Genomic DNA, 19953 nt, shown 5'->3' with positions numbered 1-19953 from the left:
CTGTCCCATCTACATAATGATCTAATAAACCTATCTATCTATGAAGGAGTGAAATACTTCAATAGAAGATGGAGAAACTCATCTTGTTTTCATAAATTGATCACCAGTAAATAGTCTTAGCTTGCTTTTAAACAAACAGTTCCATTTCATATGTCTGCTATTCTGGATTGTATATTAGAAATTGTAGCTCTACTTGAAGGAGTACCACTGTTAGTGTCAAGGAATTGGGTTGCTGTATTTTATTTGTCTACCAAATCGGGCTTGCCCCATCAATGAATGACACCTGTCAAGAAGAAATGAACTCTTCTTTTAATATTGATTAAACAACAAAATTGAATATTTTACATCCAACCCTGATAAAATTCCTTACTTTCAATTAACAAATCGTATGCTTTTATAATTGCCAGAAGAAAATATTACATAGTGTGCTTTTACAGTATGCTTTTCAATGAAAGTTAAAAATGCATTAGTTTTTTAAGGCAGATTTCCACCAAAGGGATTCGCTTATGACTAATTTCGCTTTCGAAAACAGAAACAAAAAATCTTGTTCGAGATTCGAAAACAAATTCGAAACTAGAGTTCCACCAAACAGACAAAAATTAGTTTGAGTCGCGTGATTCGTTGTGAAATGTTTTCTATCGTTTCCACTGCACGAACAGTTTTCATTGTTAGACAATGTTTTTATAATGGCCGCGGTTTTTTATAATCAAATCTTTCGAGTGAAAGTCAAAAAAATCAGGATACTGGATGAGATCATTGTTAACAAGATTAATAAAAAAGTCTATAACATTGACGGTATCAACAATTTTGAAAAGCATTTCGCACAAACTATGTTAGGTTTTGTTACTACTCTATTTCCAAAATACGCTACTAGTTTTGCAAATTTAAAACATTCCATATCTTCAATAACAACAAAATCAACAATGGTTCACACTTTATTTAGATCAGTCTGTATGTAAAATAAATAAATTAAAGTAGGGTAAGAGGATTTAACAGACAGATTTCATATTACAAAATATTCATAAAGTCAATCTTATTACACTTTACCGACTTAACCAGAGTGAATAAAAAAAATTAAAGGTTGATTAAATGAAACTCAACATCAGAACTGATATTCTTTTTATTTGAGTTTTATTGATAGGCATAGTGAATCTAAACATCTCTCATGAAAATTGACTGTCATCCTCAATTGCGATCATCAAGAGGACATTTCAAGGCCAATGTTGATAATCATCAAATGAATCAGAAGTTCAATTGACCTCTGGTAACCTACAGGTACTTAATAGTATGGAAACAACTACGGAATAAATGTCTAGCTAACAGCTGAGATATTTATTAATTATGATAACATTAAACATAATCATATGTTAGGCACTATACAAATAGAACATTTATTTTTCCGAAATCTAACACATTCAATTTCAAGTCATTTCTAAATGGGAAAAACAATTTCAAAACAGTAATAAACAATATATATATATATATATAATTTGTATATATAAATAACTATAACAATCACATTAACTTTTAAGTTCCTTGTTTGTGGTTTCAAACCGAGTCATCTGAAATAAAATAAATCAAATTTTATTAGAAGCAATTCTGTTTTCAGAATGTAATCCAACTTTGTCATAAAATATGTAGCACAACTCACCATGGTACCACCATTTCGTTTTTTTGGGGTTTTTATTGCAAGTTTTCACATAGAAAGCATTATCAGGAGGTCGTTGCTAAAAAAACATCGGTAAGTTCCAGAATTATATGACATACAACTTACTTTGTCTTTACAGCTACTCAACATAGAAACAATTGAAAGACATACTGATTGAACCGAGAGTGCGGGAGACCAATCATCCGTTAGAATCGATAAGCAAATATGTCCATTACTATATACATGGGGGTGAACTGGAATGTTGTTTCCGACAAAAGTAACCTGTAAAAATAATTTTCAAACTTGCGAAACATATCAAAAATCTTCAATTAGTTGGAAAATTTAAACTATTTTAACCACATGAATATTTTCGTTAGTCAAGGTCTGAAATTATCTATAAATGTATATATAAGATCAGTTGGGAAATGATGTAAGGTACATAACAATGTTTCAATGAGGCAAGTTTACAAAATCAAGAATAGAATGAAGATAAATTCTTGCATACCGTTTTTTGGCTTTCTATTTTGTAACACGGTTTCTAAGATATTTTAATTTATCAGGTAGCTTGATTCGATATAGTGTCAGGAAGTACAAAGGTATGTGACATGAGTGTATTCAGTGTATGAGACAGTAAACTAAACGATCATGAACTCCTTGAAAAGTTCACATAAACGACTTCCACTGCCATCTTATAGTCTAGTTCACAAGTGCTTTGTCAATCTTTTCTCTCCGCCTACGAATAATATAAACGAGGTGTCATTCGATTTGGATAGCGTGTAGATGATTTTTGAACAAATTCAAGTGCCGCTTGCAAAAATTGCAAAAGTTGCAAAAGTTATAAGCAATCAACTAAAAAAAAGGTTTGATTTTTTTGAAAATATCTCAAAAACTATTGGACATTTTTCAAATTTGAAAAAAAATTCAAAAATATTTGTCCTATAACGGGTACTCTGGCATGCGCAAGACACGCCAACTTTAGACCTTCAAAAAAAAATTATTTCAACTTATTAAATATCAAAACTAAGAATTAAAAAATCAGTCACCTACAGGATAAATCAATGAACAATCAATCATCCGCGGTCAAAAAATGTTATTGCGATTTTCCAGTTAATAATGCATTAGTAAATTAACAAATTTTTCTACTTAAACAGAAACATTGCAAGTGCGATAACTGTTAAATTACAAATCTGAGATTTTTTCTTTTTACTTAACTGGAAAATCACGATAAAAATTTTGACGCTATTCCGAGAAAAAAGTTTAACCTGACAGGCACTTGGAAATAGATACAGTAATATTTGTGACAAATATCACTGTGATTTAAATATTACGAACTGCCTTAGTCCATAAAATAAACTGGTAGCTAAATTGAGCTCTTTTTGTTTTTTATTAAAGCAGTTAAGAAATACAGTTAGCTACGATATTTTAAAAATGGTATATTTCGCCCATGTACAGAGTGCTTTATCATATGGTCTTATCTTTTGGGGATCATCAAGGTATGCAAATAATGCATTCATTATACAAAAAGAAATACTAAGAAGTATGATGGGAGTTTCGCCTCTGACATCATGTAAAGAATTGTTTAAAAGGTCTGAAATCTTAACCCTGCCTTGTCTCTATATATTCAAACTTATCATAGATTTTAAACAACAAAATATCCCTAAGAATACAAATAATCACCAACATGAAACAAGAAATAAGAACAAAATATATCAACCATTCTCAAGGATGACTCTTGGACAAAAATCACATAGATATCAACAAATAAAATGTTATAATAAATATTTGGAATTATGTTCTGGCCAAAATAACTTGAATAAATTTAAAAGTGAACTATATGAATTTCTTGTTGATCAGGCATTTTATTCCCTGGAAGAATATTTTTCAATAAGATAATTTTAATGTGAATCTTATACATTTAATGAATGAATTCTTTTTAATCTTTGTTTTATTATATAATTACTTTAATATTAAGCTTTTAAACTAGTATGTAAATCCATATTTGACTAGTCTGATAAGCATTTTATGTGTTCAACTGCAAAGATCTGTAGATTGCTTTAATGATGAATAAAGATACTATCTATCTATCTATCCAACGCAGCTTATTGCAGACGGATCGAGTCCAAAACAACACTTCATATGAGAATATCTTCAGTTAGGTACTTTGCACTTCAGGCATACTGGGCTGGTATGTGAACTGTTATACAGTGTGTAAAAGCCAAATGAAATAAATTAATTATTTCAGTTACTGTACATATTTAAAAAAATCCCGAAACAGGTCAAATGTAAATTATAATTTGACATTTTTAAATGTAAAAATGCCACTTTAAATGACAAGTACAACCCCCAATTTTTTAAAGTTTATTGCAACAATCAAGATGAAATAAATTGAAATCATGTGGTTACCAAAATTCGATAAAATACACTCAAAAACTAAAATGTAATACAAAACATAATGAAATGTTGAATACGAAAAAAAAACTATGGATGTTAACGAAGTAGATATTCAAAATGTTCACCGCGAACGTCTTGGCAACATCCTAATCTCAAATAAAAGTGTCTTCTAACATTATTTAACATATCATGCGTGACCGATCTAATCGCAAGAGTTATTCGTTCTTTTAAGTCATTCAAATCTGAAGGTTTAGTTTTGTACAGATTGCTCCTTACATATCCCAATAAAAATAAATCTAATGATGAAAGATCAGGTGATCGCGCTAGCCATTCAATCGATCCTCGCCCTATCCACCGATTGGGAAATGTTGTATTGAGTTATTGCCGGACATTAACTTGGTAATGTGGTGGTCCTCCATCCTTCTGAAACCATATCGTATTCACTGGAACTTGAGGGTTTCCTGCATCGAGATATAAATTTGCTAACCTTGGAATGACATAATTTTGAAGTAGTGCCAAATAATTATCGCCATTCAAGTTGCCCTCAATGAAAAAGGTGATATGGTTTCCTACAATCCCTGCCCAAACATTAATCTTTTGAGGGTATTGCGTGTGTTCTTCTCTCATCCAGGGAAGATTTTCCGTTGACCAGTAGCGGCAATTTGGCCGATAAGAATGGCCGTTAAGAGACAAAATACACTTGTCAGAAAACAATGTCTTCTAATTGGATGATATTGTTATCCAACATGTCCATCATTTGCTCACAAAAATATGTTCTTCTATCAAAATCGTCTTCTCTGAGCTCCTGAGTAGGTATTATTTTATAGGGATGCATTTTATTTTATATTAATATGTTTACTATCGATGTATGGCTAACATCGAATGTAGTGGATGCCTGTCTACTCGATGTATGTGGGTTTTCCTCAAACTCAAGCATCACATCTAATTTGAGTTCATCACTCATTGCATTGGCAGCTGCTTTTTTATCTGCTTCACATGACCAAGCTCGCGAAACTGCTTCTCTATTTTGCTTATTATTCCTTGAGATGTGGGCGGTAATTTAGGAAATTTCTCATGAAATAGGCAAGCTACTTCCTGTTGTGTTCGGTTTTATCTCATGTAATGGTTCAATCTCAGGGTTTTTTGAAAGGGGTTGCTGCTGATCCAATGAGACACAGGATAGGGTACGAAACAGTCAACTTTCGGTTCGAGGGGGAGGCAGAGTACTTATTTGGTTATTGACTTAGTTTTAAAATAATTACAAATGTTTCAATAAAATTGTTAAAAGTAGTTAATAAATACTTCACACACGTGTTACATCATTTATAGTAATAAAAATCATTACCCACCTAAAATAATTACAGGCACGGGACTCGACGGTGAATCTTGTCCTTAAGGACCACAGTAAGATAATTTAGAACGAAGTTCACTTTAAAAAGCAAGCAAGAAAAATCTTCGAACAATCGAGCAAATATGGCGCATCAAAAACGTTTTCACTCAGGTTTCTAGAGACGAAAAAGAATCTCGACAGTCGTTCATCAAAACCCGACACTAGAAATACTTTGCAAATGCAAAAAACCCGTCAAAGTGAAAAATTGGTTGCCTATCCCGGAGGGCATGAGAGCCGTTGCTACTTATGATTAAGAGCGGAATCGGCCTCCACTGCGGCGGATAAGTTACCGAGAAAATTCACCAGATGGCGAAACGATACAAGTTAAAATGGAAATAAATCAAATAGATGTGTTGTGTCACAATCAATCATTTTTAAAAGTGTTATTTTACGCATTTCCGTTAATCTAACCATTTGTCAGACTTGAAGTTAACGAACTTCAAACGTAAATTAAAATACTGACAACTAATGTGGTAACATACGAAACAAATTGATAAAGCGTTTTAAACTAACGTTACCACGGAAATTATTTACAGTTTTTCAAAGGATACCATCTAAAAAGAACATTGCTATGGTTTTCACTTACTTTTGAATAGAGAATGAAGATACCTTTCGAACGATATATCACAAGCCTATACTTCCCATTTAAAAAATTGGTACCTGTTATTCGACGGGATTGAAGGTAGGGGTAGCATTTTTCCGTTGAAGTATGTCAAATTATAATTTAAATTTGACGGAATTTTGTTAAAATATGTACCATAACCTAAATAATGAATTTATTTCATTTTGCTTTTACACACTGTATACACTAACCTTTACATACACTTTGTACATAAATGTAAACGAAACAAGAAATATGTTACGTTTCAGCACAGTACATAACTTTTGTAAGATAATCCTAATCCTAACCTTAGTGATGGGTTACATAGTGTGGCTTGAGAATTCAGGTGTTTCAACGATTCAAATACCTTTCTCTGTCATTCATATTTACCAAATCAAATATAATGTTTGTTAATGGGTTGATCATATTTGAAATGACTTTCTACTACTTTCATACTTTATACTCATTTGTTACTTCTCAAACTTGTCCATTACAAATACGCCATCTATGGGATCAAAAGAAAACTGAACCTTCCAATAACTGTTTGATAAGATTTTAACTACATAATCACTCATTATTACATGCTTGAACTTTCGAATAAACACTTTTCAGTCTGCAAATTCAAATTGATCGACAACCATTTTTATTTTCAGTTGATCTATAAGGAGCACTATTTTTTAAATAAGTTATTACCTACCTCAGGCGAATCAAATGGATATTTATTACTAAACTTGAACTGGAGCTGGAATTGTTCTCCTTCATATAACGTCCCAGGTACTCCTTCCATATTGATAATCCAGCTAAAAAAAATGAAAAACCTATTCAAAACCAGTAACTCTGGATTATTTGAGATAACAAGGTTTCAAGAGGCCCAATCAGCTGATTAAAAAAAATTGATCTTGCTATTATTCCGTCAAAAGTTACCTACTTGGAACTCCTCAGTGTGAAAGGTGGCATGAATTTGCCGAACTTGTTCAAAATTCGGTAATCAGCGGTTCCCAAAATTGGGATCAAACTCGCAAATAAACTCAATGAAATAAAATTAACGCAAGGATGACTCAGTGTGAGCAAGATACATACGAAATACATGTTAGAGCGGCAAATATAGTACGGGCCGGAGAGTCACTTATAAAATTGGTATCTGACATCAAATAATATCCCATCTTGAATGACATTCCTTCGGTGAATGAAGCAATAACGCATAACTCTAAACTTTTTAGAACCAAACAATATGAATGTGAGCGGAAAGTGATGTCCCTGAGGGATGATATGGCTGCAGATTTATATGATCTTGAAGAGGAAAATTATAGTAGTATTAACTCCGCCGTGTTGAAAATTGTCACGAACATCATAGGATCAATAAATTTTGTGGGGTAGAAAAATTAACACCTAAGAAAATCGTCAATTACTTCAAATCTCTCGTGAATAGGGATTTTCTTCTATAAATTAATTTATTGTAGAATACTGAACAAGACCTACATGTCGAAATAATTTCTCAGGCAGAAAATCATTATAATTTTCAAGGAAAATGTAATGTGTTTTCAATGGAATTTTAAAAGGTTATGAAAAATTAGGATAGCGCCGCGTAAGAACACTTCATATGTGTATATACTCACACATAATAGTAATACTACTATTAGTATGTTATTTACTACGAAAAAGCTACTGTGATAGCGAAACATGTCGTGATATTTATATAATAATAATAATCATATTTATTTCTTTGGTTGAAAAGTACAGTTGACAGAAATCAATGCACAATAAACAAAGAAAAAGTCAATTATAAAATTAAATGTAAAAACATATAAATGTAAATAACTACATATAACCATTTTATAAAAGTCAGTCCAATTAATATGTAACCATATTATAAGTCAGTCAAAATAATATTAACAACACAATAACACAAACAGTGATAAACATCCATAAGTAATAAAAGTAACATATAAATGTAACTAGTTATAGGCTATAAAAAAGCCAATAAAATATATAGAATAAAAAAAATACTTTTGTCTAGTTTCTACTGTGTTTATTTATTCGTTATGACCGGTTTCGGCTTATAAGGCCATTTTCAAGTACTTGAAGTACAAGTACTTAGTTACTTGAAGTACAAGTACTTAGTTACTTGAAAATGGCCTTATAAGCCGAAACCGGTCGTAACGAATAAATACAAGTACAAGTACTTAGTTACTTGACGTACAAGTACTTAGTTACTTGAAAATGGCCTTATAAGCCGAAACCGGTCGTAACGAATAAATAAACACAGTAGAAACCAGACAAAAGTATTTTCTTTATTCTATATTCAACATGAATTTCTACAAAATAAATAAGTCATCAATCGAACGAGCCAATAAAATATAATCAACACACAATTTCTCAAGTATTGGAGGTAAACACTTTAACCAAATGTGCTAAAGCTCAAGATCTCAGGTTAGTTGATTGGTGAATTCTTGAATGATGTAACAAGTCCTTTGAAGTAGCATATTTTTCAGCATATTGTATAATTTACACTCACTGTACTCTACGCTTTTTTCATACAAAGAAGTTCTATGAGCGTTTGGTACAATTAGATCTTTTGAACGAGTATTGTGGTTATGATTTGGAAAAGAGGACTGAAAATTAGATTTATTTTTGAAAACGTATGCACTAGTATGTAGGTGCTGGCAACTGTAAGAATTTTTAGCTGTTTAAAAGCATCTCTACATGAATCACGATACCCTAGCTTAGCTATTATTCTAACTGCATATTTCTGGAGGAGAAATATCCTTTTAACAGAAGCACTCATACCCCAGTTGAGAATGCCATATCGAAGGTGTGAATGGAAGTTAGATTGGTACAATGTTAAGAGTATACTAAAGCTGCAATGATTTGACATGAATCTAATAGAATAGCAGCTTTTCTTCAGTTTATTACATAAGGTGTCAATATGTTGACTCCATATTAATTTTTTATCTAGAACAATTCCTAGCATATTTACAGTTTCTACAGGATTAATTGATTTTTCACTATTTTCATATAGTATCACATTCGAATCCCTTTGACCACGTCTGCTGAACAATATGGTGTTGGTTTTAGATTTGTTGAGTTTCAAATAATTCTTTTCAGCCCACAATATGATTTTATCACATATATCTTCAGCAGTTTTATGGAGTGCCTCCATGTTGTCTTCAACAATCAAAATATTTGTATCGTCAGCATAACTTGTAACGAATACTGAGTTTGTTTTACTGATGAACATAATTAGATCATTAGCAAATAACAATAAAAAAAGAGGCCTAAATTCGAAATTTGAAAATAAAATTTGTGAAGATCAAATCGTTAAGTGTAATTTGTGAAATTACTATGGATCTTCTTCAAGTAACGAACGAGAAAAAAGACAGAAAAAAAGTAGTTAGGAAAAAACCTTATCGTATGTTTTGGTCGATGGGACAGTGATTGTTTACATTTTGAAACGATTGGGTGAATTTTGCTTATTACTTATCGTTACTGACGGATTCTTCACTATTTCACTCCAAATTTTCTTTGATAATAGAGGATTAGTCTATTATGGTATATTATTGCGTCGGGTTTTTGCACAAGAGGTGCAATTGTTTTTTTTTAACTATGAAGCACGAGTTCTATTCATCATTGATCTAACATAAGACAGATAATATGGAACTGATGAAGCCTCACCCTATCTCGTGGAACGTCCCGAAGTACCACCCAGTGGATGTTTTTTTTTCTTTGCCTATTGCGTGCATATAAAAAAACACTTGCAGTTCATGAACTATTCTAGTTTGTTTTTCCGTTTGAGACATATAATATTTATATATACAGTGCATTTCTTTAATGTCCCCCCCTTTTAAATTTAGAACGGGTCAACTCAAAAAAATTGAAATTTGGGATAATGAAATTAATGCATGAATACTTTACTTTGAATTGAAATTGACAGATGAAACTTTCAAGATGGCGACTGAGCGCCATCTTGAGCGCGTAGAAATTAAATGGAAAGGGGGGTCTGTGACACATCTTTTTGAAGCTCTGGACAAATGCTTCACAAACCTAGAATATAATGTCAATATCTTCAACTACTACAAAATGGCGGAACTTTTAATAATTGCTTGTTAAATTTTGATCAATGAATAGATGTCGTACAATATGGTTTCCCAATATTCCTGCCCTGGATATTAGATATGTGTTTCCCGGAAAACGTGAGGGTTGGTGTCACTTCAATATCGGCAATTTTGTCTGTAAACATTGTCGTTTGAAAAAATGTACATTCATCACTAAAACAAATATTGTGGAGATAGGTAGGATGCATTGCAATGGTTTCCATCATGATTTTGCAGAATTCTGTTCTTCGATCAGGGTCATCTTCAGTTAATTGGTGTACCATTTTAATTTTGTATAGATGATACCTATTCCTCTTCAAAAGCCTCCACACAGTAGAAGGAGATATCTCACAAACATTCGCGACGCAATAAGTAGACTGTTCAGGATTTACTACCATCTCACCAATTATTTGCACTTGCTGTTCTTCCGGAATGGACGGATAACCTGGGGGCTTTTTGTTATGTACACTACCTGTAGTTGTGAATTTGGATACAAGTTCCCTCAAATATTTTCTACAGATAGGACGATTCGGAAAACGTCCATTGAAAATTATTTCGGTCTCGTGAAAGTTACGCGTCGCACCGTAAATAAAAATCGCTTCAATTTTTCTGCCAATGGACGAGAAATGACCATTTTAGAGATTGTTGACGTGGGACCTTTCTACTAGTAAAACCGAAAACTAAATGAGAATATTCTAACTGAACAATGCTGTTCATTGTCGTACTGACATTTTTGTAGTTTTTATAAACAAAAAAATAACAAACCTTATCGAGTTTTTGGAATTGCCACATGGCAGATAAAAAGGAATATTTCTAAAAATATCGATATTAATGTGTTTGTTTTCAGGAAATTATTAAATGTTCTGCAATTTTGTAGTAGGTGAAGATATTGACTCCATATTCTAGGGAAGTATTCGTTAGGAGCTTCAAAATGGTGACCCCCCTTTCCGTTTAATTTTTTTCCCAGATGGCGTCCATTCGCCATCTTGAAAGTTTCATCTGTCAATTTCACTTTAAAGTATTCATGCATTAATTTTATTATCCCAAATTTCAATTTTTTGAGTTGACCCGTTCAAAAATGAAATCAAATCAATCATTTGGTTCATAACAAAGCAACAGCTTTGGAACATGTCACAAAATACCATAAAATTAACATAGGTATGCTCAAAAGTAACATATAAAATCTTCAGAAGATACTGTGCAGTAAAAATAATAATACAGTACATACATACATTAAATAAATGCACTGTACTTGTTTAGCTTGATATACTATTACTAAGAAGTAGGTGTGTTCTAAGATAAAGACTTGTTTTTAATAGACTTTATCCTGGAACTTTTCTTCCTCAAGAGTTTTTCTTCGCCTTCGCCTCTGAACTTTGTATAACTTTCATTATAATATATTTATTGCTATTATAGAGATATATTTATACCATTCACATACTTCTTTTATTTGAACCAACATATTATTATAGTTTGACAAGTAGGCCAATTTGATTAAGTGACTTTAGTTCTAAGACAGGTTTCAGGTTCAGGTACGTTTCATTTTGTGGCGCCCTCTCATCCAATTTTTTTATGTCTAATTATAATAATGAGACCTCACCAGACTCCACTGTCGGTGAAATCGGTGCATACACAAAAAACTATGTAACAAAAAATTTATAATTTTTTCAAATCTTTCTTGGATGAGATTTTCCTCGATGAAGGTATTCATTTTAGGTTACTTAACAATAGCCATATAGGTATCAAAATATTTTGTTCTCTGAAGAGGTAAAATACTTGGTACTATCCTCGACAGGAAGCTAACATGCAACTCTCATCTACAGAGTAGAGTAAAAAGAGCATACGTGGGTTATGAGCAATGCCGGAGGACAGTGGGACGCGCATGGGGTTTTTCACCCCATGTGGTCACCTGGATCTACACTGCAATAATAAGACCTATGTTAACGTATGAAGCCGTTGCATGGGGACCGAAAGTTCTGCAAGCAACGGTCATCCAAAAATTATATCAAATACAGCGACTGGCTTGTTTAAACATCACAGGAGCCATGAGAACAACACCAACCGCGGCAATAGAATTAATCACGGGTCTGACCCCTCTGGATCTGTACGTTAAGGAGGTTGCATTAATGGCCATTGTACGATTGCGCACGGCTGGTGTGAACTTTGAAGTAGGAATGGGTCAATTGAGGCTGGGCCTATGGCGGGAAGCGCTTACTGCGCAACCTCTGCTGCATGCAACAAGCAATGCAATTGAACCCAGGTTTGTGTTTAATAAACCCTACAAAATACAAATGAAGCAGAACACAGAGTCAGATGCTACAAATGCAATACGGATTTATACAGACGGCTCAAAAACCAGAGAAGGCTCAGGGTGTGGAGTGTACTCCAGATCACTAAGCCTAAGAATTAAGTGGGGAATGGGAGGAAATACCAGCGTGGTCCAAACAGAACTGGCTGGTATATCAATTGCCACAAAAGAAATAACCAAGAAAGGAATGTCTGGCAAAAACATAACAATCTGCACTGACAGCAGACAAGCCCTATTAGCCTTGAACAGACAACGTATAACCTCAGGGCTAGTACTAGAGTGTCACCAAGATTTAGCCAAAGCCGCGATAGATAATAACATTATCCTGAGGTGGGTTAAAGGGCACGACAGGAGTAAAGGTAGTCGCATTGCCGACTCTTTAGCCAAGGAAGCGGCTGGACTAAGAATTTTAGGACCCAGTGGCACCTACGGCCTCATGACTTCGACAATTGCGGAACTAGTCAAATGTTACACCCATGCTCAATCTTTAAAGAGATGGGATGGAATCAAAGGATGTAATCTTGCCAGGATCACTTTGGGCGATCTTGGGCAGCTGGCGCCGAAGAAATATCTGGCGATGACCAGGAAAAATCTACGCCTAATAGTAGGATTTCTGACTGCCCACTGTCAACTAAGGAAACACCTCCATAATATGGGGCTAGTGGACTCACCTCTATGCAGGATGTGTAAACAGGAAGATGAGACTGTCAGGCATGTACTGTGCGAGTGCCCGGAGTTATCGTCAATAAGAGAGTGTGTGTTCGGCGAGTCTTGGCCTACACCTGCCGATATAAAGGAGATGTGTCCCAATGACCTGTCCACCTTCCTGGAAAGGACAGGATGGACGATGACCTAGGAGGACAACTCCTCGGGAGAATGTACAATGGGTCACATGTGGCCTAAGTGCTGTGGGCTTACACTCACCTTTCCTACTCTACAGATACAGATATTTTGTTGAAAAAAATTCACCCCCCACTATGCATATAATTTTTTTTTTTAATCCATTATTTCTTCAAATCTTTCGTGGATGGGGATTTTTTCCTATGAATATGTTTATATAAATGTACTGATTGTATGATTGCACACGGCTGGTGTAAACCTAGAAGTAGGAATGGGTCGATTGAGGTTGGGCCTATGGCGGGAAGCGCTTACTGCGCAACCTCTGCTGCAGGCAACAAGTGATGCAATTGAACCCAGGTTTGTGTTTAATAAACCCTACAAAATACAAATTAAGCAGAACACAGAGTCAGATGCTACAAATGCAATACGGATTTATACAGATGGCTCAAAAACCAAAGAAGGCTCAGGATGTGGAGTGTACTCCAGATCACTAAGCCTAAGGATTAAGTGGGGAATGGGAAGAAATACCAGCGTGGTCCAAACAGAACTGGCTGGTATCTCAATCGCCACAAAAGAAATCACCAAGAAAAGAATTTCTGGCAAAAACATAACAATCTGCACTGATAGCAGACAAGCACTATTAGCCTTGAACAGACACTGTGTTACTTCAGGGCTAGCACTAGAGTGCCACCAAGATTTAGCCAAAGCCGCGATAGATAATAACATTATCCTGAGGTGGGTTAAAGGGCACGACAGGAGTAAAGGTAATCGCATTGCCGACTCTTTAGCCAAGGAAGCGGCTGGACTAAGAATTTTAGGACCAAGTGGCACCCACGGCCTGATGACTTCGACAATTGCGGAACAAGTCAAATGTTACACCCATGCTCAATCTTCAAAGAGATGGGATGAAATCAAAGGATGTAATCTTGCCAGGATCACCTTGGGCGACCCTGGGAAGCTGGCATCGAAGAAATATCTGGCGATGACCAGGAAAAATCTACGCCTTACAGTAGGATTTCTGACTGGCCACTGTCAGCTAAGGAAACACCTACATAATATGGGGCTAGTGGACACACCTCTATGCAGGATGTGTGAACAGGAAGATGAGACTGTCAGGCATGTCCTGTACGAGTGCCCGGAGTTATCGTCAATAAGAGAGTGTGTGTTTGGCGAGTCTTGGCCTACACCTGCCGATATAAAGGAGATGTCTCCCAGCGACCTGTCCACCTTCCTGGAAAGGACAGGATGGACGACGACCTAGGAGGACAACTCCTCGGGAGGATGTACAATGGGTCACATGTGGCCTAAGTGCGTGGGCTTACACTCATTCTCCCTACTCTACAGATACAGAAATGTACTGAACAATACCCATATGTCAAAATATTTTGTCAGGTTGAAAATCAACAACCATCCTGTATAAAATTTAATGAAAAATTTATAATTTATTCAAATATCTCCTTGGATGGGTTGTCAGGCTGAATTTTTTTTTCAAATATTTCGTGGATGTGATTTTTTAAATAAATGTATTCATTGTGATGCACTGAACAAGATCTATCTGTCGGACAGAAAATCAAACCCCATTCCGAATATGATGATTTTCAAAGGAAATTCCACATTTTTTTTCAAATATTTTGTGGATGAGGATTAGTTTATGATAATAATTGGCACTCATACTAGGTATGTTGAAAAAATAAGGTGAATTTTCATTTTTCTCAAAAAATAACTATTCATTCATCAATTTCTATTATGTCCCCTTTGAAGTAGTCTCTTCAATCTTGGGAACAGAAAAAAGTCGCAGGAGGCCAAATCTGGTGAATACGGTGATTGAGGTGCAGTTTTTTTGGGAGAAAATTACGAACAAACAATGATGTTTTTTTTGTCAAAATTCAGCAACTATGGAAGGAACTTTGATGCCACACGCTTATTGCCCAAAATTTACGAAAAAATTGCATGGCATGAGCCAACCATCATGCCGACATCCTCAGCAATTTCCCTAATGGTGATTCAAAGAGTAATTTTCTTTACTTTATCAACATTTCCATTGGTTGTTGATATGCTAGGGCGTCCAGGGCGAGCGTCGTCATTCACATCTTCTCGACCTTATGTGAAAAGGTTGTACCACTTGTAAACATTTTTCTGACTCAGAGTACAATCTCCGTATGCCACTGTCAACATTTCAAGTGTCAGAGCATTTAATTCCATTTTTTTACATAAAATTTTATGCCACTTTTTTGATCAATTTTTTTTGGAAAGCAGAAAATCGCCTAACACTAAAATTTTAATGGCTCTCACCAAACAACTAAACAGGCTAAATAGCTGAAAATGTGAATATATGTTCACACAATATAAAAAAAATTAAAAATCGCTAATCGAATATAAGTAGCTCACAAAATTTGAACATTCACCTTACTTTTTCAACAGATCTCTATAACATAGACGGCACTGAAAACGAAATAGATTAAATATCTTTAGGTCATTTCTGTTAAGAAAAAAAAAGCAAAAACCGATCTATTTTCAATTCAAGGAGGACATCATAACTTCAACTGTCATTTATAATTTCCTCCCCCGCTTTTTGGTGACTATCACCTTTAGCAAAGGTATAGTTGTACGTATGACACATCATTAAAAAGTTAATTTTATAAGGAATTCATCCATGTGATTGTAACTGTCACTTCGTTTATTCTATGGCCGTTCTCCAAGGCGTGTTTAGCGACACTAGATTTTTCTGGTTTTCAAAATAGGATATGTGCTGCATGTTCTTTGAAACGAGTTCTAATGGTTTCCTTAGTCTGACTGATGTATTTTTTCATCACAGTCCTCATAGGTCATTTCATATAGCACTGACTTTTCATTATTCAACATCTTACCTTTAGGGTTACTCTACATTTGTTGAAGTGAGCGAGACGTTTCTAACCGAAATCATTGAAAAATAGATGTACATAAAAGCCACTTTCAGAGTTATGAATTAGTTTTTTTTATCTTCTGAAGACGGCAACTCGATTGGTGAAACGAGCGTTTATAAGAGTATTGAAGTTTTAGCATCTACGCCAGAGGTACCAGTTTCATCTTTCATTACCTTTTTAATTATGTGTACTTCCCTTATTAGAATTCTGAGAGTAATGGGCACGAAGCGAATATGATAGAAAGATGTCTTCTTGAACATGTAAGTCACCCTGTTAATAATGATTTTTAAGATCATTCACATTGATACTTTCTCCCTGAAGATGTCAGTAAATACTGTTGAAATATTAGAAATTAAGAATATTAACATATAACTGTATAACCAAGCCTCATTTTAAATATTGTTCAACTAAAAGAAACGGACTGGTTTAAGTTTGACAATAGTTGTGTCACGAAGTGTTCTGGTGATGTATTGAATTTATTGGAGCCTCTGGAGACACCCTACATTTTGTTTTATAAGAGAGAGGACATTGTTAGATCAAGATCTTCAGATGATGTGGTGCTGCAGGTTTTTCCGGGTTTTCCTGCAGCTGAAAAAGCAAATGCGCCACTGGAATCAATGAACTCGCCCCGGAGTTCCAATTAATTTTTATTGTTGTTTTTATTTTATTTTTATCGTTGTTTTAATAAAATCATTAAAAACTAATCAGAATACCTTTTAAAATGAAAAAATAATCAAAATCATCCATGTTTCAATAAATGATAATATTTAATAGAATTCACATAAATTTCTAATAGTAGTTTTTATTATACATGAAATTTGATATGAGCATTGTCAGTTAACAAAGGAAACTATTATTATTAACAATTGAGTCATTCAAATACAAACAACAGATAAAATATATCATTTATTTTTTATTGTTTTGAGAAACAACTCATCCTTATTGATTATTGATTATTTATAATACAATAATTGGATATGTGGGTCTTCTTATTTCAATAATTTTGACAATTCATTTTAAGGACAAAACACAAGCACTACAAGAAAATCCTCAAGGCGCTCTCAGAGCGGAAAGTAGCGATTCACATTGGATTTAAATCGCTGGAGATTAAATCCATTTGGAAAAACCTTCTCAGGAAGTTCATTCCACATTTATTCTCCAGATAAAAGAGTTCTTAAACTTCCGAGGTGTACTGAGTTGAACCTCAAAACGATGAGCAGCCAAAGTCCGTCACGTATTTTCTGATATGTACCGCTCTTCGTGGAATCAAAAGTGCCAAGTCCCTTGAACTCTTTCGATGAAAGTATGTATAGAAGAGAGACAAATCTCCAACCTTTCTTCTTCAGGGAATGTTTGGGGGCAGAGTTCCATACATGAGAACAATGTTCCAAAGAAAATCTGATCTGAGTTTTATTAAACATCAAAAGTTGCTGAGATGTGTAGTTTTCTGATTCGGAACAGTGTTCCAAGCTTTTAAGAAGCAGCATTTGCAATTCCAGAGACGTTATTGTGCCAAGACATATTGGTGTCCATTTGAACCCCCAAAAGCAGAAAGGTATGACCAGACATTATCATATCCGGTTCGGAGACATTTGTCTTCTTGGAGAAAACCGATAACTGGGTTTTTGTGGCATTGAATTGAACCTGGTTACTTTCAACCCAATTCAAAATCACTTCTAGATCCTCATTAAGATATACAACCTCCTGCTGCTGGTGAAGATATGCCTCCGTAGCCGATATCCTGGAATCCAAATGGAATGACCAGACAAGTGTGCTGTTGTCAGCAAAGCAATATATCAGATTCATGGTTTTTTCCAATAAGTTGTTGATATACAATGAAAGGAGGGTTGGAGACAATATGGATCTCTGGGTGACACCAGCTTTAATGGTGTCACCTGCAGGGAACATCCATTCAGGAAGATGAAGAGCCAAACACAAAAATGATCCGACAAGCCACAGTATCGAAGTTTGGCTAGCAAACCCTCATGCCACAAACGGTCAAAGGTCTTAGAAATATCAAGCCCGACAGCTATTGACTCTCCATGTCCCTAAATTGCGTTATTCCAAATATGGGTGACATACGATAGAAGGTCGCCTGTTGATCTTTGTTTCTGAAAGCCATATTGATGATCCCTCAAGATGTTGAAGCCTTCCAAATATTTGTGGTTTATGACTTTCTCTATGATTTTTGATATCACTGATAGCAAATATAGGGATAAGTGCCACTGATAGATATTGGCTGGTGAAATTCACTGATTCATTCATGAAGAAGTAATTATCATTGATATTTATTACTTAGAATTATGAATATTTGAAATTACAATGATAAGGATAATATGCTTATATTTCACCATGACTTCAAGTCATTGTGAAATATAAAATTTATTATTCTAGATATTCATTCATCCTAACAATAATAATTGTTTTGAGAAGTGAGAAGTACCTACAAAATCAATATTTTGAAAAATAATAACCAGTGACTTGGTGTAGTAATGGTCTGCTGTCTCATAATCCAAGATCATGAAAAAACTCTCTTTGACAAGGTGTTTCCTTGCAATAATTTATGTAGTTGAAGACATATTGGTTCTGCTAAAATACCTGAACGAGAAAGCAAACAGCCAAGATGTTTCCTAAGTAGTTCGTGAAGTTATTACCAAAGCCCACTCGGAGTCAATGTCGGAGCACAACTAGTCAATGTCATTGACTACTATGGCAGTCAACCAAAAAATAGTAATAATGAAAATTGCATATACTTGTCAAGTGTAAAACATTTTCAGTTGGTGTGTTGGTTATATGGCTCATTTTCCTGCTTCAAATCCATTATACAGATATTCAATTCCAACAATTATCCACAGTCAATTCACATCACAAAACTACTGTGGAGAATTTATTGTATCTAAATTTATAACTGAAACCTGCTTATGTTCGAAATACTTACTGTAGTAAATTTTGTTCCGCTAAATTTGTATCCACTGATACTCCTGGTGGAGGCTCTTTTATCAGGGACAATAATTCCTTCTGCAATCTTCTCTGTAACAATGGTGGTTATAAAATTTAAAACCAAAAAGTTTTCAATATACTTTAGGTATTAATCTAACTTTTTATGAAGCAAGAACTACATTAAAAGATAGTAATGAATGAAATAATTTCAATCTTACTTCAGATGGAGACATCGATGCCATCTTGTTACTACACCTATGTTTATGTGTCCATACTTCAGCATCAGCCTTTGCCTTTAGTCTAATATGAACTGACTTAAAACTTCAACGTATTTAATTAAGGAAAAATTACCAAAAATCGATTTATTTACTGATATAAAATGTTATCAGTTCCGACTAATGTAATATAGAACTGAAGAAATTTAGAAATCACAACAAAAATAAAATAGTAGTTGTCAATGTCACTTTTTTGTCCTTATCCTTATCCCATTAGCTATTTCATTGGTCCCTTGCACACCACCATTTCTATTCTATGACACAACGACACAACCACTACTGAATCCCCTGATATGTTTGTTCGTTTGTATAAACTGATTTCAGAAATATGTTATCAAGACTATCCAAAAAAACGTGTTTCAGTAAGTTTTAGTTTTGATTTCTGATCTGACTATACAGCCATATTTTCTCGCTCTTTGTTTTTGAAAGTATATCGTCATTCTTATCACATGACTCATACTCTCTAATCTAGTGATGAATGAAACTATTTCTTTTTCATCACAGACCATATACCAAATATGGTCTGTGTATTTCATTCATTTGTGGATTTAAAAAAAATATTGTGC

The 19953-nt window shown here is 34.3% G+C and overlaps 1 protein-coding gene across 1 annotated transcript; it reads right to left on the bottom strand.

Annotated features, from left to right (window-relative positions):
• Positions 1 to 1102: 1102 nt before the first annotated feature.
• Positions 1103 to 19621, bottom strand: LOC111512383 (ubiquitin-conjugating enzyme E2 W). Its single transcript, XM_074182159.1, has 6 exons — positions 19331 to 19621; positions 19111 to 19202; positions 6728 to 6830; positions 1775 to 1930; positions 1652 to 1727; positions 1103 to 1562 (listed from the first exon to the last, which is right to left on the bottom strand). The coding sequence occupies exons 1-6, from the start codon at positions 19352 to 19354 to the stop codon at positions 1549 to 1551; spliced, it is 465 nt and encodes a 154-aa protein (XP_074038260.1). The 5' UTR covers positions 19355 to 19621; the 3' UTR covers positions 1103 to 1548.
• Between the last annotated feature and the right edge of the window lie 332 nt (positions 19622 to 19953).

This window comes from Leptinotarsa decemlineata, unplaced genomic scaffold (assembly GCF_025532065.1).
Source record: "Leptinotarsa decemlineata unplaced genomic scaffold, Ldec_3_MD MMD2_tig00026328_RagTag_RagTag, whole genome shotgun sequence".
NCBI lineage: Eukaryota > Metazoa > Arthropoda > Insecta > Coleoptera > Chrysomelidae > Leptinotarsa > Leptinotarsa decemlineata.
This window is presented reverse-complemented; position numbering and strand designations above follow the sequence as displayed.